This window comes from Jaculus jaculus, chromosome 1 (assembly GCF_020740685.1).
Source record: "Jaculus jaculus isolate mJacJac1 chromosome 1, mJacJac1.mat.Y.cur, whole genome shotgun sequence".
NCBI classification, from domain to species: domain Eukaryota; kingdom Metazoa; phylum Chordata; class Mammalia; order Rodentia; family Dipodidae; genus Jaculus; species Jaculus jaculus.
In genome coordinates this window covers 331,100,941-331,126,529 of record NC_059102.1, presented here as the reverse complement: position 1 = coordinate 331,126,529, position 25,589 = coordinate 331,100,941, and the positions used below count along the sequence as shown (strand labels likewise).

At 49.6% G+C, this 25,589-nt stretch overlaps 1 protein-coding gene and 1 long non-coding RNA gene across 5 annotated transcripts; one reads left to right on the top strand and one right to left on the bottom strand.

The window, feature by feature from the left end:
* Window positions 1-32: 32 nt before the first annotated feature.
* Window positions 33-25,199, bottom strand: Traf3ip3 (TRAF3 interacting protein 3). Of its 4 annotated transcripts, XR_006634278.1 has the most exons (16): window positions 24,975-25,181; window positions 19,558-19,976; window positions 17,151-17,298; window positions 16,968-17,031; window positions 16,722-16,746; window positions 16,478-16,507; window positions 16,284-16,379; window positions 10,054-10,125; window positions 6,275-6,415; window positions 6,009-6,146; window positions 5,021-5,156; window positions 4,486-4,548; window positions 3,542-3,595; window positions 1,901-2,037; window positions 172-323; window positions 33-82 (listed from the first exon to the last, which is right to left on the bottom strand). XR_006634278.1 is itself a non-coding variant. In XM_045138348.1 (15 exons), exons 2-15 carry the CDS (start codon window positions 19,912-19,914, stop codon window positions 231-233), a joined length of 1,554 nt encoding a protein of 517 aa, XP_044994283.1. In that variant the 5' UTR covers window positions 19,915-19,973; window positions 25,105-25,199; the 3' UTR covers window positions 115-230. The 4 variants fall into 4 exon arrangements, 3 of the variants coding, with proteins under 3 accessions (XP_044994283.1, XP_044994264.1, XP_044994273.1); XM_045138348.1 differs by lacking the exon at window positions 33-82 and having other exon boundaries at window positions 115-323; window positions 19,558-19,973; window positions 25,105-25,199; XM_045138329.1 differs by lacking the exon at window positions 33-82 and having other exon boundaries at window positions 115-323.
* LOC123456019 lies at window positions 10,214-25,589 on the top strand. The gene is made up of 4 exons (XR_006634280.1): window positions 10,214-10,340; window positions 10,419-10,585; window positions 16,192-16,406; window positions 25,139-25,589. It is a non-coding gene; the product is annotated as an uncharacterized LOC123456019 (long non-coding RNA).

The window sequence follows — 25,589 nt, the reverse complement described above, 5'->3', positions numbered from 1 at the left end:
TGATGCCAAGGAGTCGCATGTGTTTGGAGTTCGTTTTCAGTGACTGGAGGCCCTGGTGCACTCATTTTCTTTGCCTCTTTCTCTGTCAAATAAATAAACTATACAAACAAAACATAAAATCAGGAATTTTAATTCAGTTGTAGGGAAAATCCATACAGTAAAGACCCAAACCTGTTTTTCATGGAGCCACTTGCTTCTGAATTTTGCCCCAGGCAGTTGTCCAGTGTTCTTCAGACCATCAGGTTGTCTTTGTTGGCCAAGAGCATTGCCAGGGCTGTAGCCATCACCAGTACCAGTGCCAGGATCCATTGGCCACACTGCCACTGTGGAGGAGATGAAGACAGGAGAAAGTAACTAGGAGTGAATGGAGGAAACGCGGGTCAAACAGTCCGTATTCCAGTGGAAAGCCTGTTTCAGTGGCAGAGAAGCCATTTTGCTTCACTGTCTCCCATTTTCTGTCACCTCCCGTGGGATAAAACTACTTCACTGTGCCTTCTGGTCTATGGACCCAAATCCAGTAGGAGACAGGCCTTCAAATGCTGGTAGGAGTTCAGCAATGTACTACCCTGCATGTGCCTCCATACCTTTGCTCTCTCCCTTCTATCCTTGTCATTCTGTTCACATACGCCGAAGAGTGGCCTTTCATCTACAGTGAGATCCAGGGCAGCCTAAGCTAGAGAGACCCTACCTCCAAAGAAAAGAATGTCCTTTCATACCTGAGGTAAGGTTAAGTATCTATAGTGCTTGGGACCAGGGGTGTGGCAAATTTTGGAGGTTTTCCATATTTTGTAATATTTGTATAGACTTTACTGATTGAGCTGACCAATTTAAAGAATATTAAATCCCATATTCTCCCATATCTGAAATCAACATCATGTCAGTGCTCACTACGTTCTGTATCCAGAACATTTTGGATTTCAGATTAGGGATGGTTATGCAGAGTACGTTGCAAGCCTAAGAACTCCATGAAAATTGGGCTTGGTGCATGGAACAGTTTTCTTTCATCATTGCTGTATGGTCAGCCTAGTGTAAACCAAGGGTGACAGATGTTGGTGTGGGTGATGAATTTTACACCAAGACTATTTAGAACCATCGCACCCCATCCGGGGCTGTAGAAGGGGGTGTATCCCCTTACTCTGGGAGGTGGCTGCTGGCTGTGGCTCATCTCTTCTCCATGGTGCTATAGCTTGTGCAGGCAGGAAAGGTCTTTATCACCAAAGTTGTCTTAACTCTGAATGCAGTTCCTTGTGCTGGGGGAACGTCAGTAAAGTCTGCACCAACTTTAACCGCCCTGAGTGGGACAGTCCTCGCTTGTCCTGAGTCAGCCTTTTTCGAGGATTTCAGCTTGTCTTCCTACCTCTCGTCTAGTTTACCGGGCACATGTTGAGTCAAATGATTGGCCACATCACATGTATTACGTTATTCTGTGACTGCTTCTAGGTGACAGTGTATGTGCACGTGCTTTGTAAGTGAGCACGAAAGGCCTGGAAGCACTTTGAGGACAAGTCTTCTCAGTTGCTTTTGAACACTTCCAGGGGTATATATGTTTGGGAGTATGTACCTAAGAAAGTATTTGCTGCTTAAAAGACTGTGTGAAACTTTATGATACTCAGTACATGACAAAATTTGAGAGGTTAATGCATTTATCAACTATATCTGTGCTTGGGTTCACGGTCTAAAAGGTAACTAAGACAATCTGGAATAGGAGTTGATGGGATGGAAGAGATGGACAAGCTAACCTGAAGGAAAGGCTCTTTACAGAAGCAGATAAATGCTCCTGAGCATCCAGGTGCAGTTTAACCCTTGAAGCCCCTGCTCTGTGGCTGCCTCCCAGCAGCTCTCCCTACGCTAGTGACCCTCCCAGTCTGCATGACCTCCTCTGCCTAGGTGAACCCCTCACCTCCTTTTCCTTGCTCTGCAGCTGTGAAGTCTTCTTTTGCAGCTGGTCTCTGAGCTCCTGGTCTTTGTCCTTCCCTGTACCCCCAGGCTCCGCTTCATTGTGAGAGAGTTTTGGATTCCACACAAGCAAAGCCTGATCTAAAAAAGCAGCCAAATTCTCAGTGATAAGGAGGCCCACATTTGTGGGGAGGACATTGCCACTGAATGAAAAGTAGGAATGGGACAGAAGAAGGGGCAGGACAGGCTTGCATTTGGGTCCACTAATGGCCACTGGTAACCTACTGCCTGGACAGATAAGTGGAATTTGAACTTTGTTGTTGTTGTTTTTTGAGGTAGGGTCTCACTAGCTCAGGCTGACCTGGAATTCACTGTGGAGTCTCAGGGTGTCCTCGAACTCACAGCAATCCTCCTACCTCTGCCTCCCAAGTGCTGGGGAATTTGAACTTTTTGATAGTAAGATCTGAGTTTTCTTTGAACTCCCATTCTTAATACCTTCAGTGAATATGTATTAATTGAAATTCTTTGGTCTCAGTCACATAAGTTCTACTTTGTCAAGTAAATTTGCTGCATGCTTCTGCACAATTGTTTACCTTGCATCCTCATTTCAAAGTGTGGTGCTTTAAATATAAAAGGTCCCCATAACTTCAAGTGTTGTGACTGACCCTCATACTTAGTGCTCTGCTGGTGGAACCTTTGGGAGGTGGAGCCTTGCTGGAGGAGGTGTGTTGCTGGGGTGGGCCTTGAGGTTTACAAGTCCATCCCCACTGGGGGTTTATAGCGAGCTCACTCTCCTTGTCTTTTGTGGAGATGTGATACCAGCTGTCCCTGCCATACTTTCTCCTCTATGATGGAACTTCCCTGCAAAACTGTAAGATGGAAATAAACCCTGTCCTGCCATGAGCTGCATTTGGTTGGGTACTTGGTCCCAGCAGTGAGAGGGTAACTGTTACACAAAGCCCTGACATTGGCGGTTATGCCCTATAATATGTTTTGTGGTTAAAGATAGGTTTTCAGCACTTGTAGTCTGAGTGTGGAGAAGACAGTGCTGGATGAGAAGTTGTTTTCCAGACTGTTGTTTTAGCTCTCCTTAATTTGTATGGCCAGAGACCTTTATTTTCTTATCTACATAATGGGGGCATGATGGTGTCTACCTTTTTTTATTTTACGGTGATTGTGAGGAGAAAACAAGAGGCTTGTGTTGTGACTCACTGAGGAGCTATTGCCGCTTCATGGATCTGATGAATTTTCAGGAAGGCTTGGGCAGCGAACTGGGTCGGGCTAGGATGAGATGACCTGTGCATGCTTTATGTTCTGGAGCTGGGAAGTTGGGTGTGATTGGTAGAAGTCAGGTGTGTAAAAACTGACATGAAACCCTGAGTTTAAAGCCAATTTATTGAAATGTTCAACATAGACATGTTTTCAGAGAAAATAAAGATCCTTTTCACAGTTTGTATGTCCTCAGAACAGAAGGCTGAGTAAAGTACCCTCAGGCAGATTACTCCTCACTCAGCCCCCACATCCCTGACTTAAGAGACTCCCAGAACAGGGTGGGACTCCAGGTAGTCATGTGGTCCATTCCCCAGCTTCAAGGCAGGCAAAGAAAGAGTAGTGGCTTAGAATTTGTGGTAGTAAATTTGCTGACCTTTGAGGAGTTCCTCCTGCTTTTGAAGCTGTACGGACTGATTCTGCAGCAGACCTGTTAGGAGACACAAGGAACTCATCCATGCTAGCAGATACACTGCCCAGATACCTTGGTTTCAATGATGAATTCCCATCTGTTATTGATTTAATTTTGTTCCTCAAGAGTTTTGTGTTGAAGTTCTAAACCCTGATACCTCAGACTGTGATCTTCCATGGAGACAGAGGGGCTTTTAGAGGTAGGCAAGTAAAAATAAGGTCATTAAGGTGGACCCAGATCCAGATAACTGGCATTCTTTTGTTGTTGTTGTTTGTTTTCAAGGCAGGGTCTCACTCTAGCCCAGGCTGATCTGAATCTCACTCTCTTAATTCACTGTGTTCCTATCTCAGTCTCCCAGTGTAGGGATTCAAGGGGTATACCATCATGCCTAGATTTTAAGGAGGAACTTGGGGCTGGAAAGATGGTTCAGTGCTTGCCTTCATAGCCTAAGGACTGGGTTTGACTCCCCAGAACCCACATAAAGTCAGATGCACAGTATGGCACATGCATTTGGAGTTCATTTGCAGTGGCTAGAGGCCATGGTGCACTCATTCTCTCTGCCTTGTTCTCTTTTTCTCAAATAATTTTTTTTTTAAAGAAGGGGTGGCTTAGCAGTTAAGGCACTTGCCTGCGAAGCCTAAGGACCCAGGTTCAATTCCCCAGTACCTATGTAAGCCAGATGTACAAGGTGGCACATGTATCTGGAGTTCGTTTGCAGTGGCTGGAGAACCTGGTGTGCCCATTCTTTTCTGTCTTTCTCTCCCTCCCTCCTTCTGCAAATAATCTCACACACACAACAGTCTGGGCTCCAAGTCCTCTGAATGACTTTGTGGGGCAGGACACTCAAAAACACCAGAAAGCCACCTGTGCTACCTGTGCTATTTTGAAACGCAGAAAGGGAAACTCACGCTGAAACTGCTGTACTCTGCCCACCAGGGCAAGTCTCTCCTCCTCTGACCTCTTCAGTTGATCTGCAAAAGAAATAGTGAAACCCAACTAGCAGAGCCCAGCTCACGAGCTCAGCAGCACAAGATAGAAATGAGAAGCGAGTGATGCCTTGCGTGTGGCCTCCCTTCGGACTGGGGCTGCTCCATCTGCTCCGAGGCAGGAGACCCGCCTCATGCGCCATCAGCAGTGAGTTGTGCATGGCAGGCCAGATGAGTTCAGGGTTGTGGTTACACATGGCCTTTGGCCTTTCAGATGCTGCAGGCGGGGAGTGGTAGGCCTTCTTTCTGCCTGTGTTTGCACTGACCTTTCCCTTTCAAATTAGGAATGTGTCCTTGACTTGTGACTAATTTGGGAGCCACTGGTTTGGCTCAAAGGGATGGGCTGGAGGAGAGCTCACACAACAAGATCTTGGATGAGTAAGACAGCAAAAATGAGGAAGCCCTTCTCCGCCCAGCCAGCGTGCCTGCGCTCCCCAGGCCTCCCAGGAGTGGGTACCTTGTAGATCCTGGGTATAGAGGCTGCTCTGGCGTCTGTCCCCTTGCAGGCATCCTATCTTGGCCTGAAGCTCTTGGTGCTCATTTTGCAGGAGCCTTAGGGCCTGTCTCATCTGTGAGTCTCTGCTGTCGGCTCCCTGCAAGGAGGAGGGCCCGGCAGAAGCAGGTCAGTGCTGGTGGAGGTAGGGAGCAGGTCCCATGGAAGAAAAAGTATAGTAAACTGTAGGATTTTAGAGAAAGGAGAGTTAGGAAGTGGAAAAAGATCTTTTTTCCCATTTCTTTGTTCTCTAGTCCTCACACTTCGTACAGTGCTTTGGACATCTGAGGGATGTCCAGAGGGAGTCTCACACCTGTGAGTTTGCTCTTTTTGGAGGGGGAGAGATCATGTGATTTTGTTCTTTCTGGGCTTACTCTTTTAAAATGCTTCACTTAGCCGGGCGTGGTGGCACACACCTCTTAATGCCAGCACTCAGGAGGCAGAGGTAGGAGGATCACCATGAGTTTGAGGCCACCCTGAGACTACATAGTGAATTCCAGGTCAGCCTGGGCTAGAGTGAGACCCTACCTCAAAAAACAAAAACAAAAGCAAAACAAACATAAAAACCCAGCCAAACAAACAAACAAACAGAACCACATGGGCAGGATGTGTCAGTACCTGTAACTAGTAGGGTTTGTTCCGTGTGAAATAGCTGGCAGTTGTGCACTGGGCGCTGTGCTGGGATGGGTTTTGGATAGTGGACAGGCAAAGGTCATTAGTGGGCTGATGGATGATCTGAATGTATCCTAGCCCAGATCTTTGCATTTGGGTATTGCCATTCCAATGGGTGCTTAGTTAATTTGTGTGAGCAGTGCAGGCCTCGTTGCTAAATGCAAAACAGCGAGTCTGGTATGAGGTGTGCCTGAAAGCTTCATGCACACTAACCCAGCTGTCAGGGCCCCAATCCCGAAGCACACGGCCCCAGCCTTCCTCTTCCCGTATCTGCTGGTACCTGCAGTTTGGACTGGAGCACGTGGAGTTGGCTCTCCAGCTCTCTGTACTGGGTCTCTAAGGTTTTCCAGTCCTCCTTCAGAGCCTCATACTGGCTCTTCCATGCTTCACACTTCTGCTCTGCCAGAGCCAGGGAGCGCTAAGGGTGATGGGGAGAAGCTTCCAGTGGGAGCTTAGGGAAGGCAGCACAGCACACTGCACTCGCTCATTCACAGCTCGGGGAGTTGTGCAGCTGGCTCCTTCCCATGGCCCCGGTCCTGGCCCTACCTGCGTGCTGTGCAGCTGCTGCTCAGCGCTCATTTTCTCCCCCAGCACTTTCTGCAGCGACTCCTTGGCCTTCTGCTCGTAGCTGTTCTTCTGCTCTTCCATCTCTAGTAGTGCCTTCTTCACTCCCCAAGGGGAGCATTTCTATATATTTAATGCAATTCAACAAATATGATGGACTTCTGCCTACCAGTCAGCTGGGATATAGACATGAAAGGAATTTAGTTCTTTCCCCCAGGGCAGAGAAGCCAGTGAATAATTTGGTGAGCCTTTTCTTCCTGGCCAGCCCTGAGCAGGGAGAGTCCCTCCCTCAGGCAGTGAGAGAGGAGACTGGCATGTTTTGCTGGGCATGGGACCTCAGGCCTTCTACCACATTCAAAGAGAACTCAGTTTTTATCAATCTACCCCTTTCTCCTGGTCTTCCCAGGTCAATGATTAGGATTATCACCCCTCTTCTCCCAGTCTTTTACTAGGGAGTCATCTTTTCCTTTCCCTGTCTCAGCATTCAGTTGGTTCCTGAGCCTTGGTCAGCTTCCTGAATCACTCGCATCTGTCTCCTCACTCAGCTAAATGCTAACCAGGCCGACCCTGCTCAGCTTCCCAGATCAGACACTGGGCCTGTGCAGAGTGGTGTGTCCACAGGCACCCTGTCTCCTCTATCTGTACTGCAGGAACAATGCTGTTAACTGGGCTAAGCCTTGCCTCCTTTCAGAAGCCTCTCAGAGGGCTCCTTCTGAAATGCAAATCTGAGGGGCTTGTGCAGGCCACTCCTGTCCTGAAGATGAGGTCCAAACTCTTTGACATGATTTACAACCCACCCTTTCCTTTCGTGCTGCCCCTGCCCCAGCGAACTGCTCGCAGACCCTCCCTCCAGCCCAAGTGCTGTGCTTTTTGATTGCCAGGATAGCTTCTGCGCAGCGCCTCCTCCCCCACCTTCTCACCTGGTTAGCCTCTGCTCCTGCTCAAGATGCAGCTACCTTTCAGTTCTTTTTTCTTAGCTTTTTGAGGTAGGGTCTCACTGTAGCCCAGGACTCCATAGTCTCAGGGTAGCCTCAAATTCATAGCGATCCTCCTACCCATGCCTCCCAAGTGCTGAGATTAAAGGCATGTGCCACTATGTCCCCAGATATCCCTTAGTTTTTAAATAAACATATTTTTATTTTAGGTTCCTTCTAGCTTCCAGATCAAGAAAAGGACACAGAAACGAATAAATGAGATTTGAAAACCCATGTGCGTCTTGTTGGCCCTTGCCTTTCATCTTCTTGCCGTGTGGTTTGGGGAGGCAGGCAGGCAACTCTTATTGCCATTTATAGATTACTCATCTGGGTAAGTCCAGACAAGAGCTAGGAATCAATATGAATAGTTTCCATTTAGCTTTGGGATTGTCTGAAAACTTACATCTCTGTAAGTGGGTTCTGTGTTTTTGGAATTTTCACAAACAACTAACCCTAAGAGTGACTGGTAGAGGTCAGGCATGGCAGATGCCCCAATTACTGGACTTAACAGTGCTGGACACTAACCAGCTGCATTTCTGATTAAAAAAAAAAAGAATAGACTAGCTGGGCATAATGTACATGCCTGTGACTCCAGTGCTTGAGAGGTTGAGATATGGGGATCACAAGTTGGAGGTTAGCCCAGGGTACATAGTGAGACCCTGACCCTGTATCACAAATAAAATACAAGCTGGGCATGGTGGCACATGCCTCTAATCCCAGCACTTGGGAGGCAGAGGTAAAAGGATCGCCATGAGTTCAAGGCCACCCTGAGTCTACATAGTGAATTCCAGGTCAGCCTGGGCTACAGTGAGACTGTACCTAAAAAACAAAACAAAGCAAAACAAAACAAAGGGCTGGGGAGATTGCTCAGTGGTTAAAGGCATTACTTACAAAGCCTGATGGCCTGGGTTTGATTCCTCAGTACCTATGTAAAGCCAGGTACACCAAGTGGTGCAGGCATCTGGAGTTCATATGCAGTGGCAAGAGGCCCTGGCACACCCATGCTCACTTTCTTTGCCAACCTCTTTCTGACTGTCTCACTCTCAAATAATATTGAAAGAAAAAAAAAAAAAAACAGGGCTGGAGAGTTGGCTTAGCAGTTGAGGTGCTTGCCTGTGAAGCCTAAGGACTCATGTTTAACTCTCCAGGTCCCACATAAGCCAGATATACAAAGTGATGCAAACACACAATGTTGCACATGTGCACAAGAGGGCACGTGACCCTGGAGTTCGATTGCAGTGGCTGGAGGCCCTAGCACAATTCTCTCTCTTGTTCTCTTGCATTTTTAAAAAAAGGGAAAAAAAACCAAAAACCATTTGCTAGGTGTGGTGGTGCATGCCTTTAATCCCAGCACTTGTGAGGCTGAGGCAGGAGGATCACTGTGAGTTCGAGGCCAGCCTGAGACTACATAATGAATTACACAGTGAATTACAGGTTAGTATAGGAGAGATGGTTCATCAGTTAAGGTACTTGACTGCAAAGCCTAAGACCCCAGGTTTGATTCCCCAGCACCCACATACAGCCAGGTCAGCCTGGGCTAGAATAAGACCCTACCTTGAAAAACAAAAAAGCTGGTGTGGTGGTACACCCCTCTAATCCCAGTACTTGGGAGGCAGAGGTAGGAGGATCACCCTGAGTTCAAGGCCAGCCTGAGACTACATAGTGAATTCCAGGTCAGCCTGTGCTAGAGTGAAACCCTACCTCGAAATAAAAAAGACCCAAGAAACATAAACAGAGCTGGATAGATGGCTTAGCAGTTAAGGTGCTTGCCTGCAAAGCCTAAGGACCCATGTTCGATCGCTTTCCAGATCCCACGTAAGCCAGATGCACAAAGGTGCTGCAAGTGCAAGACCACACATGCACTCTGTGGCACAAGGGTCTGGAGTTCGATTGCCGTGGCTGAGGTTTTACTCTCTCACTAAAAAAAAGAAAGAAAAAACAACCTGGCACTTTTGTTTGCCTGCGGGTCTTTTATAAGCTTGACTAGCATATTTTAGTTAATAAGAACCTAACAAAGCAGCTCATATTGAAAACAGGAAACCTTGCAGACCAGGAAAACTGCAGAGCAGATAAACTGTTCTGCAAGTCTCTAGCTGTGTAGCAGAGACGACCTCACACCTTCCCTGTGACTACAAACCAAAGAAAGCTGCCTGCTCCCTCTTTCTTACTTGATCTCTTCTTGCCTGTTAGATGTTCATCACTTAAGTGTGAAAACGGATTTCTTTCTTTTTCTTTTTTTTTTGTATCCCAAGATTAGGCCAATTAGATTCCTGAAGCTGACTCACGATGCTACAGAAAAGCCAAGAATTGGGCTGTTTTCTGACTTGTTTCTGGCTTTATTAAGAAGAAAGAAAGAAAAAAGAAAAAGTTGTGTTCTGATTTTCTTTCAGAGCTTTCTGCTTGACAACTTTGCCCCTGGGATGAAAAACATTTTCTAAAACTTCCTTTCAAACCCAACCTGTGTCTTTGCAGACCGGGGCCTGTGAGGGTTAGCTGGGAGGGGCGGGTCTTTACTAAGGATCCTCTACAGTTTTGGGTATTCCCAAGCTTTCCCTGGAGCCATCAACCTGTTTAGTACTGGAATTTTATCCCAGGGTGTAAAACAGCAGATGTGTGGCAATAGAGGAGATATTGGCATGGCAAATTAGAGACCAAAGTGAGAATGGCCCGGGAGAATGAAGAATGAATAAGTGTACCAGTCCTTGCTAGCATTTCCAGAAGGTAGGACTGAGAGCCAGCTGTTCTCATTTTAGAGATTAATGAACCAGAAGAGTCTAGAATGCTTACCTGGGTGCAGGTGTACAGCTGGCTTTCTAAGATCCGCAGTTTGCCTTTCAGCTTGTCTTCATTGAGCTGTCCCTGGAGCAAATAGGACAAGTTAGTTAACTAGAGTTCTGCATTCCCAGGCCACTGCCCTTCAAGGCCAGTGCTCAGTGTGTGTGGAACTGAATGCTGTGCCGGTGCAGAGAAGGCAAAGACTGAGTGGAGACGTTCTCCTCTCTCCTGACCTCCAGGACAAGGACGGCGTAGATGTCCCTGGACCCTCTTCACTTGGTTTTCCTCAAATGGCTCAGGTATCCGAGAAGCAACAGGAAGGAGCGTTTCTGAGCTGTCCTTTCTGTCTCAATGTTTCTCTCTTCACCTCCCCTCAGGATTGCATGTGGACCTTGGTCTATAGAGTACAGGCCAGCAAGGCTGAAGGCATCCCTTCCCTGCGGGAATAAGCACTCTCTCCCCAATTCCTTGTTGAACTGCGCACCTTCTCCAAATAGATGTTGACGTGCCAACCTTCAGTACTTCAGCACTTGATTGTTTGGAGGTAGGTTTTTCTTGTGTGTGTGTATGCATGTACGTATACGTGTAGGTATACATGTGTGGGTGTATGTGCACATATATGCGTGTGTGCCAGAAGTTGATATCACGTGTCTTCCTTGGTCATTGCTCTCTACTTTATTTACTGAGACAGGCTGTCACTTGAACCTGGAGCTCACTGATTCAGCCAGTCTAGCCAGCCAGCTTGCCCTCCTAGAGCTGGGATTGCAGGTAGACCACCATGCCACCAGGCATTTACATTGGTGCTAGGGATCCAAACTGCAGTCCTCATGCTTGCATGGTAAGATTTTTGTCACCTGAGCCTTCTCTTCAGCCCCTTTAATGAAGCAGGTTAAAGTGGGGTCATTAGGGCAAGCCCCAGTCTCCCATGACATGACGAGGACTTTTTTTTGCTCTGGCCCATGCTGACCTGGAATTCACATGTAGTCCCACGGTGGCCTTGAACTCACCGAATCTTCCTTCCTCTGCCTCCCGAGTGCCACCACGCCTGACTAGTATTTTTATAAAAAAGAGATCAGAACACCAGGATAAGCCAAGGGAAGGCAGCGTAAAGACACAGATGGACTTCTGTAGCCCAGGAGGGGCTGCAGAGATGCTGCGGCTGTTGACACCTGCCTCAGCCTCAGCCCCTAGAGCAGTGAGTCGCGTTTCTGTGAAGGCACAGGCCTACCGCTGTGTAAGGGCAGCGGCTCTAGCTGTGCTCACCCTTGGGAATGTACCGAGGATTGGTAACTGGACTTCCCCCTCCCAAGAACGACCAAGCCCGCCGATGCTCAGCCTCCTTGCAGCAGCTGGTGTAGTGTTAGCACGTGACCGTTTACCCTCTGTGTGGCGATCACCTCTAGATCATGCACAGCGCAGCCGGCCGTGCTGCTGTACCGTGTGGCGCAGGGATGAGACAAACTGGATTTTTAAAATTACTTTTGATCTGGGGCTGTTAAATTTGAGGCTGAGGAACCTATGGATTTGGAGGGTCAACTGTGCCAGTGTACTTCCTTTCCTATTCCCATGACTCGAGGAATTCTTTTTTTGTTTTTTGAGGTAGGGTCTCACGCTAGCCCAGGCTGACCTTGAATTCACTATGTACTCTCTGGGTGGCCTTAAACTCCTACCTCTGTCTCCCGATGCTGGGATTAAAGGCATGTGCCACCATGCCTGGCACTCAAGGAATTCTTTAAGAAAGCAAGAAGGGCATGGGGAGACGGCTCAGTAGATAAAGCACTCTAACCCGGAGTCCCCAGCCCATCCCCAGACCCATGTGAACAGCCTGAAGCATGGTGGGTTTCTGTAATCCTACCATGTGGGGAGGGGAGGGGAGGGAAGGGGCGGGGGGGGGGTTCAGAGACAGGAGAGTTTCCCGGAAGCTCATGGTGAGTGCAGCAAAAAGAGCAATAGCTGGCTGCGGATGCACACAGAACTCCTGCCTCATGTGAAGTGGGAAGGTGAGGCTGACCCAAAAGTTGTCCTCTGATCTCACACACACTGTGGCTTGCATGTTTGCCCTCTCCCTCCACACACACACACCCCAGAATAAAAATACAAGGGCAGAAGATGGAGAGACATTAAAGCAGGGTAGGAACAGAGGCAGGTTAAGAGGGCTTCCAAGAAAGTCGTATTTACATATTCATAAGACAGGTGAATCTGTTTTTTTCCCCTCCCTCCCTTCTTTCTTCTTTCCTTTTTCTTTGTCCTTGTTGGGGGTTGAACCCAGGCCTTGAGGATTCCTTGACCCTGAGTAGAGGAAGGAGTCAGAGGTGCCACATTCCAGCCGGTCCTGAGCGGCTTTGCATTCCCTCCACTTCTCCCTCTTCCAGCTTTGCATTTTACCCTGGGTGTGCCTGTCTGCGGGTGCCGTTAGGGAGAGCAAGTTTCCCAGAGAAAGGGCTCTAGGGCTTTTCAGTAACTGGTTTTCATTCTCCTTTGACCTTTTCTACCTGGGTCCCCTGGGAAGCCTGCACAGTCCAGACCCACACTCTTCTTCAGGCCTCGGTGCCCCTTTCCAGCCCCCATGCCAGGTTGGTCTTGACAGGCTTTGACATCTGCCCCCTTTAAGTGTTGGGGTGCCTCCGTGAGTGTTAAGATGCCTGGGGGAGGCAGGCAGGGGCATCTCACTGCCCCTGTTTTGATCTTGTTTGTCTAATTCTTCCAACTGTGGGGCTAGGGTGCCTGCCCTTTCTGCTTCCTGTGTTACTCAGCTGGGCCTTGCAACAGCAGAACCCTTTGCCAAAAACAATTTTTTTAAAGTGCCTCCTGCTATTAATGTTTTTCCCCAACTCTTCTGTGGGAACGAACTGCAGTTAGGGATTTGGGCAGCTACAGTAACCACAGGGCTTTGGTACAGACGAAAAGACAAAGGCCTCCACTGTTTGGGCCTGTTCACTGTCAGCCTCCACCCTGACCTCTTCCTTCCCATCTTCCTACTCCATGCGTTCTCCTTTGCCCAAACCCTTCCTCTGCAAAAGACAGTCAAGCCCACCAGATTTAAAGATAGTCTTGTTGTAACTTGGGAAGAAGCGAGGTCCAAGGCAGATTCTCAAAGTCCCCCAGGCTCCTTCCTCCCAGTTTGGTAGTGTGGCTTTAATTCAATCTTCCAACTGTTTCTGTATTTGAGCCCAACCCCAGATTACTTTTCCACTCATGTTGCAATCCAAGACCATCATGGTAATCCCTTCGAGTGGGGAAGAGGGCCACCCAAGGCTAAGGTTTGAACATAATCTCTCGTCCACAGCTCTGCCTTCCCAGACTCCCTAGGGCGTGCAGGAAAGCTACAGCCAAGTTGCTGCAAATGGAGCGTGCAGTTTCCTGACCTGAGCTGCTCAGCGCTGAAAGCGTGTGGGAAGAAGCCCTTCTCACAGGCCTAAGGCTGACCTCACCCTAGGAGCTGGGAACGCAGAGGACAGTCCTTTCCAGGGGAGAAGGGAGCAGGTGGGTGCCACACACACCTGGCGCCATGCTGAGGGCTTCGGCTCATGCTGCTGCCTGGTTAAGCCAGCCTTTGAAGGGTTTCCAGAAACACCATCTCGGGGCAGAAGCCCCAGGGCTCAGCTCATCTCTGTGCTACAATATTGCTGGCGCAGGGTGTGAAGCAGCCCTTACACCTTGAGCTCTTCATCCCACTTTGTAAGCTCAAACCCTGAGGGTCCCCTGGTTCTTATGTTGCCCATGCTGAGCTGTCTCTACTGGCCAAGCCGCTGCAGGGTGGACCCAACTCAAGGTTCTCAGTAGCACCCCTGGGCAATGGTTATCCAAAGGCCCAGAAACAGCTTGGAGGTGGAGACCACAAGGTGCTATTTCCTGGGGCTGTACTAGAGAGCTGTGAACTTGGAGGCGCAAATCATGGAGGCCACATGGTAAAAAGAAAACAGGACTAGGCGGGAGGTGGGAGTGCCAGTTCTGGTTATCTCCCCAATGTTACAGACTGGGGTTGACCTTTCATAGATGTTGAGATGTAGAAATGAAGGGCTGGGGGGAAGCAAGGACTCTTTGAGATGACTTCATAAAAACAGGAAGCTGGGAGCTCAGGGTGGGGGAGGAAGGAGGGAGGAAACCACAGCCTGAGGCACTTCTGCTCCTGGGCAGTGGCTTGGGGTAAAGCACCCCACCTGCCCCAGGTTATGATAGAAATAGCTTGTTTTTTCTTTTTTCTTTTTTTTTTTCCGAGGTAGGGTTTCACTCTAGCCCAGGCTGACCTGGAATTCACTATGTAGTCTTAGGCTGGCCTTGAACTCATGGTGATCCTTCCACCTCTGCCTTCTGGGATTAAAGGCGTGCATCACCACACCCAGCAGAAATACCTGTTAATGTATCTGTCTGATTCCCACCAAACCTGCTCTCACTGACGCTCTGAGAGTGGCCAGTCTGCACTGTTGCAGGATTCCCTGTGCCCCACCCTCAGGTCAGGGTCTTCATGGAACCAGAGCCCCTGGAACACTTTTCTGATGGTCCCCTTTCTGTTCAGGTCCTTCCAGGGATGGGAAGACCCTGTCTTGTGTAGGACTTTCAACCCCAGTAACGGGCACCTTCATTACCTTCCTGCTTCCTCCTGTCCCAGTTCCTTACACTGGGGGTGGCATGCATTCACCAGTCCTCTGGTCCCAAAAGTCTGCTGTAACGTACTTGATGCACACAAACTGTGCGTGTGTGAGATTTTCCTTAAAAGAAAAGTCCATACGCTATTTAAGTTTGAAATACCTGGTTCAGGGGCTTGGGAGGTGGCTCAGTGGCTAGAGTACCACTGCTCCAGTCTGGGGACTTGAGTTTGAGCCCTGGATCCCACGTCACAATGCTGCACGATGTGGTGGAGGAAAGTGAGTGGTGGTATGGGGGGGGAAACCCTGCCTTGAGTGAGGTGGAAATGGTGAGGAATGACCGGAGAAGTTGTCCTGTAACCTCCACAAGTACGCTGTAAGACGTGCGTGTCTGCACTCTCATGTACACACACACACACCACACAAAAACAACAACGAAATTCTGTTAAAAAAAAAAAAAAAAGAGAGAGAGAGAGAGAGAGAGAGAAAGAAAGAAATACACTGTTTAACAGAAAAGGCTCAACTCTCCCAGTTCTAAAGGCCTGGCCGAGCTCCTTTCTTTGGCATATTCTGATGTGGTCTCTCCTTTCTGTCACACTGCTACAACTGATGCCTTGTCACACCCCAACTGCACATATTTTGATTCCTGGGCCTTGGCGCCGTTTCTACTTTGCTTCTGCACTGGCAAGCTCCCACCTGGCCCTTTTCCTTCTCTACCTCAGGTAGAGAGTATAGATCCTGCTTGTAGCCTTGTCTCATAGAGTTTCTAGTATGTCTCTTTCTGGCTGGACCATGAGCTCCTCCAGAGCTAGCTCTGTGCTCCTTCTCATGAGAACACCAGCTGTGGACACTGTAGATAAACACTGAAATCAGAGAGCTGACTTTTGTTCCATTCTGTTACTGAGTAGCTGTGTGACTGTGGACAAGTCACTTGGCCCCTCTGAGCAAACTGAGATGATCAGACCCGATCATCTGGAAGCTGCTGCTTGGACACACGTGTGGGCTGGGTAGTGGTGCAGGCTGTCTTGGGTGAGTCTTGGCATGAATTCCATTCGAAAGCCACCAACACTGAGATATCATAAACTAGATTGGCACCTCCCTTCTTTTCTTTCCACAAAACAACAACAAACAACAACAACAACAACACCAAACAGGCTTCTTAGCACTAAGTTTAGCACTAAATGAGACAACCCTATCACACCCTCTAAGGCTCAGCCACCATTGTAGAGGAGGGCATAAGGAATGTAAGAGCCAAAGGAAGGGGAGGAGTGCTTACAGTGCTGCCTTCCAGACACAAAGTGGCCTTGACACTCATGACCTCCACAAGACCTGCATCATAGGAGGGAAAATGACACCAAAATAGAAGAGACTCGTTGGAAAGAAGGATTCAGTAGAGAGGAAATTTTGGAAGGGAAAAGGGACGGTGGTGGGAGGGTATTATATGATCATAGTATATTGTTTATGTTTATGGAAGTTGTCAGTAAAAAGTTAAATGAAACAGTCTTCTGGCTGCTGGTTTGGGGTCTTGCTGGATACATAGCAGCCCTCTCCTGCCTCTTTCCAGCTCCCTCTTCAAGCAGTGACACTTGGCGTGCAGAGGAAGTGAGATGGCTAAGAGAAGCCTGTGGACTTGGCTCAACGATCCAACCCCCTTACCTTCCAAGAGCTGTCAGAGGCCCGGACCAGGGTGGACAGCAGGTCCTGGAGAATCACCATTTTCTGTTTTAGGACCAGCTCTCTGTGCAGGGCCTCCTGGGAGGAAGAACAAAATGCAGGAGGGTAAGATTAGCCTGGGGGAGGAGGGCTGGGTGGATGGAGAAGCTGAGTACAGGGGTAGCCAGGCCACTTACCTTGAGGTACTCAGAAAGCTGGATGATTTCCTACAGAGAGAGACACGGAGTTGAGAACTGGTGCCCTGAAGTCCCAGGACACAGAATCAGAGCCTGGCCACTCTCTCTCTCTCTTTTGCCCTGGGTCTCACAGGGTACCCCCAGGCCCCACATCGATGCTCAACAACCTCTAGCCATCCAGGAAGCAGGAGTCCCTCCAACCCAGCCATCTGACCCAGACCCTTCTGAGTGCAGCTTTCCTTACCTTATCCAGGACTGTAACTCCACAGCTGGGAAGAGAAGGGAAACATGACAGTGGGCTAAAGAACCAAGATCATGAGCAGGCAGTGGGCAGGTGGCTTGTAGGACCCTCTTGAAGAGCCAGGAGGGTGGGGAGGCCAGGGGTCCCCGTTCTCTCTCTCCATTCTGGGTGGAAGCATCAGCCACCCAGAAGGGAGTACTGGCTGAGATGTGGAGATGGGGTAGGGCTCAGGAGCACTTGGGAACTCACTCAGTTTGCTGGCTGGCATCATTCTTGCTTGTCGGCCATAGCTTCTCTGTCCTTGTCTGAGTACCTGAGAGGTGAGTGTGAGTCAGACTCACTGAGGGAGGGAGGGAAACGAGGAGGGACAGGGACTTTCCACTGCTGGGTTCCCGCAGGCCTTGCTGAGTGAGCGAGGGGCTAGGCACGCACCCTGGTGGTATTTCTGGAGCTCCTGGATGGGGTCGTCTCGTGGTGGAAGGCTTCCCATCTGTGAGGAGTCATGGCAGTCAGGCAGGTCCCTCTGGATGCTTGTGGAAAGATGCAGGGTGGAACAAACCTCAGAGTTGGTCCCTGTTACCTGGAAAGCAAATGAGGGTTGCTGAGAAAACACTCCTCCAGGCCTCTGAGAATGGTTTCCAGCTGATGGCAGCAAGAGGAGCGGGGGCTGGGCATGTAGCTCAGTGGGAGAGCTACAGGTACAAGGCCTTGGGTTTGATCCACAGCACTGGAAAGACAAAGACAAAACAAAATGGCCGTCATGTCTGTGGACCGAAACTTGTAGGTTGAAATTCTAACTATATGTTGGCATTAGCGATGGCACCCTGATGAATGGGGTTAGTGTCTTTTTAAGAAGAGATTTGGGAGGGTGTGCCACTCGGCCTGCCTCCTCTTGTGGGAGGGTACAGGGAGATGGCTGTGTGCACACAGCAGGCGTGCCCTCACCAGACAGCAGATCTGTGGCAGCCTCGGCCTTGGCTCCAGAACTGTGAACAATGCATTTCTCTTGTGTAAGCCACCTCACGTACGGTGGTTCATCATAGCACCTCAAATAGGCCCGGAAAACCACAGCCATCACTGAGGTCTTCAAAGCCACAGGGCTACCCCCGGGCTTTCTCGTCCCACCCTGGATGGCGGACATGGCTCCTTCCCAGGCCAGGTGAAGGGTGGCGAGGGGTGGTCTCTGGCCCCTCTCCTGGACCCCTTGTTTGGTCTCAGCCACTTACACAGCCAGCGTGGTGATGTGGAGGACTAAGCAGTCTGAGTGGGGAATGAGTGAGAGGGTTCAGGCCCTTCCTAGGCCTCAGATCCCCTGTCTGTGCAGCGCACATCTGGAGACGCTGCCTTCAAGCGCTAGAAACCATTGAGGGTTTGTGTGGCTAGAAGACAGAGTGGGAGGCGTGGGGTAGTGGTCACCTTTTAGTCTGCCCTTTTTCCGTTTTCTTCTCACAAACTCAAAAAGTGTGTGTTGGTAACTAGAAGCCAAGAAATGTCTGTGGTAAATACATGTGATGTCCATAGAACCTTAAATCATTGGCAAACAGCTGAAATTCTTTACTTGTATTTTCTGACCATGTTCTCTCTCCTTTTTTCTCCCACAAAGGCCATCATTTAGAAACCTTCTTGCCTTAGAAAGTAGAAAGGTGGTTCTCTGTTGCACTTAGACTCTAGGACAGTTTCTCTGCACAGCACCTTCTGTTGTGTTTAGCAGTGTCACTGTTGAGAAACCTGTGGCCAGGACATAGTGTCCAGCATCACATGGACCCATGTCTCCCATTGCCATTCTCACACACAGTAGGACCACAGAGGGTCTGCTGCTGGCCAACACTGACCCTGCATGGGTCACACTAATGGGCACACAATCTTAACAGGCATACAGAAAGCAGAGGTGTTCTCAACAGCCAGGGGAGTCTCCTGGATCGGAGGAAAGTGAGTAGCACTGAAATGATGTGAGAGGAAGAGAGAGGAAGAGAGAGCTTGAAGCTTTCCCTCCTCGTGGGAGCAGAGATGTGCATGAATATGCATGTGCATTTGTGTGTGTGCTATGTGCACACATGCATGTATGTGTATCTATTTCTCCCTCTCTCTGTGTGTGGTGGCATATGGGACATCAGGTAGGCTGACAAGTATTCCTGGTAGATAAGCATTCGGTATTTGATGGACGATGGCTGGATGAATGCTGATGGCAGGAGATGTGTTTAGAGTTTAAAAGTGGCTCAGTAGTAGAGCACTTGCCTAGCATGAGTAAGGCTTTGGTTTTGATCCTCATCATCAACAGGAAAAAAAAAAAAAAAAAGGAGAACCTACGCGGCCGGCAGACGGGCCTGGTGGTGCACACTTACGACCCCAGCACTCAGCCAGTGGAGTCAGGAGGGCAGGAGTGCAAGACCAGCGTGGGCTACCGAGCATGACCCTATCTTAAAAACACGTGTAAACTGGGCGTGGTGGCGCACACCTGTAATCCCAGCACTTGGGAGGCAGAGGTAGGAGGATTGCCAAGAGTTCGAGGCCACCCTGAAACTACATAATGAATTCCAGGTCAGCCTAGGCTAGAGTGAGACCCTACCTCAAAAAAAAAAAAAAAAAAGTACATTACCAAAGCTTCAACTGATCCTTGCTTAACTTAATTGTTCACAGTTATTCCCTTCTAGGAGAGGAATAACTAAAAAAGAGCTAAGCAAGCTAAGCAGCAGAATCTTGGAAAGATCGAGTGGCAGTCACAGAGACATGTCCGTGTCAAGGGAAGAAGGGACTTGACTGAAGTCACTTGTCAGTGGCCCTGGGCCCACACACCCCTGGGCTCCCCACCCCTGGTACTGCTTCCCTGGGCATGACCCACCTGCTGTCTGGAGTAGGTGATCCTGTTGGCACCAAACGAGGACTCGATGAGGGCAGGTGCCTGCTCTGTTCCTCTGCTTGGCCCCTTGGAGGACCTTAGCTCTCTGGCCTGCAGATGTGGGGCCCGGATCTCCTTGTCCACCTCCAAGTTCCTCCTCCTGCAGAACTGCGTTTGTCGGGCTCTCTGGAGCTGCTCTCGGTGCTCTGCTCTTGGTGCCCTCCCCAGCTGGCGGCAGGTGGTCTTGTTGGGGCGGCAGCGCCGGCTTTCTCGGACCTCCTGCCGGCGCTCACACTTGGCCTCATAGCTTTCAGCCCACCGGGCCAAGCCAGGGGAGGGCCTGGGCGCTGCGCTGATCATCGTGACCGCGAGAGCACCTGTTGCACTTGGCTTCCAGTTCCTTGAATAGCTGCGGGGATCTGCTGGATGCCAAGAGGGAGGAGTCAGGAGATGGACAGAAGAACGACCATCTCCCTGGATCAGAGGCAGACATAGCACAGTACCCCATCCATGTGTGTTGGATGCCGTCAGTGGAAATTTCTGCTTTTCCTCTAGCTCCCACCCCCGTAAGGAGAAATGGTCTCTCCAGTGGCCCCGTGTTTGACTAAACGTCACACCATGCCTCTGAGAAATAATTGATCACAGTGAGCTAATAGCCATTGGATAACTTGTATTTGCTTGTTTTCCAGACTTTTAGAGGAATACTCAACACCCCAACCCCTTTTATCCCCCACATGGAATTGAAAGATGTCGTCTGTACTGTTTCCTTGGTTAAGTTGTTACTGTAATAGTGGACTGACACGCGGAGAGACAGCCACAACCCTTCAGGAAGTGACCAGGCCTGGGATCAACCCCTTTGCCCTCTTCCTGGTGCTTAGCAGTCAGCCTATGGCTTCAGACTAGCAAGGCTTAGGTGGGAAACTGCTCCAGTTCCTGCCTCCCTCCTCCACTCCCAGGACCCGACTTGGACTCTCAGTGCTGATCTGGTCAGTCTGTCACCTGCCACATGACCCATGCTGGTCCAGACCCGCTTCAGAGACTGCAGGTTAATTCTTGTCAGAGGATAGCCTCCCTGTCAGGCAAAATCTGTTAACAAATCCGTTTTCTGTAGTCCAAACACAGTGTGCCATCTAAACCAGCCAGCATGGGGTTTTATTTAGTAAGGCTCCTACAAAGCCAGTGGAACAAGGTGGATAAGAAAGCCTGTCACCAAAAGTCCCAGGAACAAGTTTCAGGGACAGACCACCCTTGACTCCCCTCTATTTGGCCTTACCTTCTGTTCTCATGGCCCTAAACCTTCTCCATCTTCTTTCTGTTACCACTCTCCCCACCTACCTGCCGGGGATTTGTGTTTGGTTTTGGGCTCTGGCGCCTCGGCTGAGCTCGGGCTGGGCTTGGATGCCCAGGCCCTGGCTGCTCAGCTGCTAGAGTCAGACGGGATGGCGGAGGAGGAGGTTCTCCCCTCGCAGCTGCTGCCTTTTCCCTCTGACCCACCGCTCATCCCACTGTCAGGAGAACTTAGTTCCTGGGTAGGCAGGAGGAGGTAGCTTGACCTTACAGAGCAGCAGGCATTGCCAGCTCTGACCCTTGGTTTGTTCACAGAGCTAACAGACTCAGCGGGCAGCAGCCCCTCTGCCCCTTGGCTGGGACTTTGATGTGTGTGGCTCAGGCTCTGGCTCTGATCACACCACTCATTCCCATGGTTGGGAGGGCGGGGCAGTCTCCCCCTTGGGACGGGTCTTGTGTGCTGAGCCCCGAACATTCAAATTCCGGACTTTTGAGGGCTAGAGGGGCACACTGTTGCCTCAGGCAGAGCTTGTCCCAAGAATTGTGAGGTTCCTTGTCCTCTCTGTGCTGTCTCCAAATGCTTTTCTTCAGTAGGAAATCCCTACACGTCACACCTGTCACTTTCTTTCTCTCCCCTCCCTCCCTCCCTCCTTCCCTCCCTCCCTCCCTCCCTCTCTCCCTCCCTCCCTCTCTCCCTCCCTCCCTCCCTCCCTCCCTCCCTCCCTTCCTCCCTTCCTTTCTTCCCTTCCTTTGTTAGTTTTTCACGGTAGAGTCTTGTTCTAGCCCAGGCTGACCTGGAATTCACTATGTAGTTTCAGGGTGGTCTCGAACTCCATAACCTGCGCTGTCAGTGTCTCTAAGCCATGGTACTATTTGGCCATGGATGGAGAAGAGCCCTGCTTCTGGGGCTGGACTGTGCCTGACATCTGGGCTGTCACTGCCTGCTGGGGTGTATTTTGGACAAACTATTGAGCCACTTTTAAACTCCAGGATCCTCATTTGTGAAATAGGGCTGAAACCTCTCTTAACACTTATAAGAATTAAATGACAGAATGTATATACCATGCACCTAGCATATGACACAAATATGACAGCTTTTTTTTTTTTTTTTGAAGTAGTTTCTCACTGTAGCTCAGCCTGACCTGGAATTCACTCTGTAGTCTCAGGCTGGCTCAAACTCACAATCCTCCTACCTCTGGCCCCTGAGTGCTAGGATTAAAGGCATGTGCCACCATGCCTGGCTCATCTTGGTGCCTTTTTTTTTTTTTTTTTTTTTTTATGAGAAAGGGAGAGAGAGAGAGAGAGTGAGTTGTTGCACATGTGTGACTGTGCATTTGTGTCGCCTTATGCACCTGGCTTACATGGGATCTGCAGATTGAACATGGGTCCTCCAGCTTTGCACACAAATGACTTAACCGCTAAGCCATCTCTCCAGCCCTCAGCTTGGGTTTTGGTTGTTGTTTTCTGTTTGTTTTTTGTTTTGTTGAGGTAGGATCTCACTCTAGCCCAGGCCGACCTGGAATTCACTATGTAGTCTCAGGGTGGTTTTGGACTCATGGCACTCCTGCCTCTGCCTCTCGAGAGCTGGGATTAAAGGCATGTATCACCATGCCTGGCTCAGCTTGGGTTTTTAATACATGTGCGTAGTATGTGTGGTATGGTGTGTGCATGGTGTGTGGTATATGCATATGTGTGTGCAGATACACATGCCTCGTATGTATGCATGCAGAGCCAGAGGAAAATGTTGGATGTACCTCCATCATTGCTGATCTGTCCATTTCCTTGTGACAGAGTAAATTAAATCACTCATTCCAGAGCTTGCCATTTTTTTGTGGGAGCCCCAGAGATTCTCCAGTGTTGGCTCCCACCAGGACTGGGGTGACAGAAACACATGGCTATGCCCCACTGATCATGTGATTTTGAGAGTGGAAATCAGGTCTCAGACCCTCTAAGGTCCTCATGCTTCCATGGGAAGCACTTTTAACCACCAAGCCATATCTCTAGCCCCCAAATAATGACTTGTTTTTGTTTTTAATTTTTATTAGCATTTTCCATGATTATAAAAAAATCCCATGTTAATTCCCCCCTCCCCCCAAATAATGACTTTTTTTTTTTAAAGTTTTATTTTTTAAATATATTTTATTTATTTAATGCCAGGGCCTCCAGCCACTGCTAACAAACTCCAGATGCATGCGCCCCCCTTGTGCATCTGGGTTACATGGGTCCTGGAGAGTTGAACTGGGATCCTTTGGCTTTGCAGGCAAACGCCTTAACCACCAAGCCATCTCTCCAGCCCAATAATGACTTTTTATAATGATAAATAGGAAACTTCCTTGCTGGTATTGGATGTGTTGGATACTAAAGACTGGGTACTAGATGACAAAAGCCCTGAGCAAACCAGCGCCCTCGAACCAAGAGTGCCAACTTCTTCCTGTTACTGCCCTGACGCCATCTCTGATTCCAGTGGGGTTGGTGTTCTGCCTTCCAATCACACATACTAGTCTGACCTCTGGGCTTGAAGTCCAAGGACACAGACCCTCTCCATGTTCTAGAGACAATTTCCATCCCAACCAGATAGGCAGAAAGACAAAGACTGGGTGGGGAAAGAGTTGGTGTCTCACATTAACAAGTGGGGTGTGAGGCCCCTACCTGTTTAGCCCCAGTTGTATGTAGACTCTGTAGGAGGCAGGACCCCCATATTGATAACACTTCTACCTTCTTTTAAATATATTTTTAAATTTTTATTTTATTTATTTGAGAGTGACAGGCAGAGAAAGAGGCAGATAGAGAGAGAGAGAGAGAGAGAGAGAGAGAGAGAGAGAGAGAGAGCGAGCGAGCGCGCGCATGCCAGGGCTTCCAGCCACTGCAAACGAACTCCAGATGTGTGCGCTAATGTGGTCCTGGGAAATGGAGCCTTGAACCGGGGTCCTTAGGCTTCACAGGCAAATGCTTAACTGCTAAACCATCTCTCCAGCCCAACACTTCTACCTTCTAAGAGTGAAGAAGACAGGGCTATGAGCAGAGTATGGGCCCATGACCAGGTCTCTACAAACTTTCTACCGACCTTTTCTCCAGGTTTCTGAAACCTGGCTGCTCTGCTCTCTGAAACTTGAGGACCAGTGATCAGGACGTTACCCAAGAAGACAGTTGCATTAGGAATGGTCCCTTGGAGAGGGGACTGGCCCAGGCTCATAGCCCCGCTCCTGGTGGGATTTGGTGTGTGAAGCTGTTGCAGGGAACCACACCCAGCCTCGGGGGTCTCTAGACCATACCCACTTGCCTAAAAACTTGCCTGAGGTAGGCATGGTGGCACATGCCTTTAATGTCAGCACTCAGGAGGCAGAGGTAGGAGATCTCTGCGTTTGAGGCTAGCCTGGGACCACAGAGTGAATTTCAGGTCAGCCTGAGCTAGAGTGAGACCCTATCTTGAAAAAACTGAAACAAACAAACACCGCCCCCCCCAAAACAGCTTGCATTGTGGAATACAGGGACATGCTGTAGAAGAAAAAGGAACTGGTCTTTATAGGATCAGAGAAAGGTCATAAGGCCACTGCCCAGGCTTGCTGGCGTCTCTGACGTGCCCCGGAGCACATCAGAGGGCTCATGAAGCTCAGGAAGACCTGGCTGGGAGAAGCTGCCCTTCCACCACAGTGCTGCCCTTCATCTGACAGTGGCTTGTGGCTGCCATTCCAAGTCTCTGCTCCTACTTCCTGGCTGTGTGTAGCAGAGACAGAGACAGTGGCTAGCTTCCCTAGTGAGTCTGGCCCTCCTAATCTACAGATCTCTGTGCGAGCTGAGGGACAGGGCCTGATGATAGTGTCCCTGCTTTGAAGGGAACTGTGAAAGGTCATTTAATCCATCCTCCAAGTCGCCTGAACCCCAAAGTAATATGACTCACTCCTAATCCAGTGAATGGAGCAGAGGAGAGATGGGAGCTGTATCCTTGTGGATCCCTAGGGTCCCAGGAATTCAACCCCAGATGCTTCCTTGGCTAACCAAACCCCAGTGCTCTGAAATTCCACCACCAGCTCCCATGTCTCTCTTCACCCAGGAAGCTTGTATGGTGGAGCACCTTCTGCCTCACCTGAAGTCACAGTCCAAACTGGACCCCAAAGTAACCCCTCCACAGTTACCTTTGTGTCTCAGGTCCAGCTCAAGTGGCTCATCAAAGCACTCTGGCCCTTGGTGGATCAGGGCCTGGTCTCAGGTGGAGCACAGCGTTGGCTGGTCGGAGCTCTAAAGCTGAGGACTGGGCCTCCTTACCATTTCTGCTCTTGTTACTCTTCTTTTCTCACAGCAGTCTTGCCGAAACAGGAAGCAGACAAGCCGCAGTGTTCGCAAACCCAAGTTCCTCTCCCTTGCTCTCTGAACCATCTGAGAGGCCCCTGCACCCTGGGCCCCCAGGGCTGCTGAAGAGCTCCACCCAGCCGCCCGTGTCTCCTGCTGCCCCATTGGCCTGTTTCAGCAGTTTCAGGTCAAGACCCACTTCCAGGATTAGTAAAGGATGGACCACTGGGTGGGATTCAACCTGCCATTTCTGCGAAGGAGAAGAAATGCATTGTGGTGGTAAGACCTAAAAGAGATTCCCTGTGTAGATGCCACGTGTCCCAGCTAGTGATCTGCATGGGGACACCCCCTTTTGTCACCTCTTTCCAATCCTGATATTGGGTAGTTTCTGCTTATCTGTAGTACCCGGTGTCTTGTCTGTACCTAGGTTACTTACTCTATATTTGCTGTTTTATGAAGCA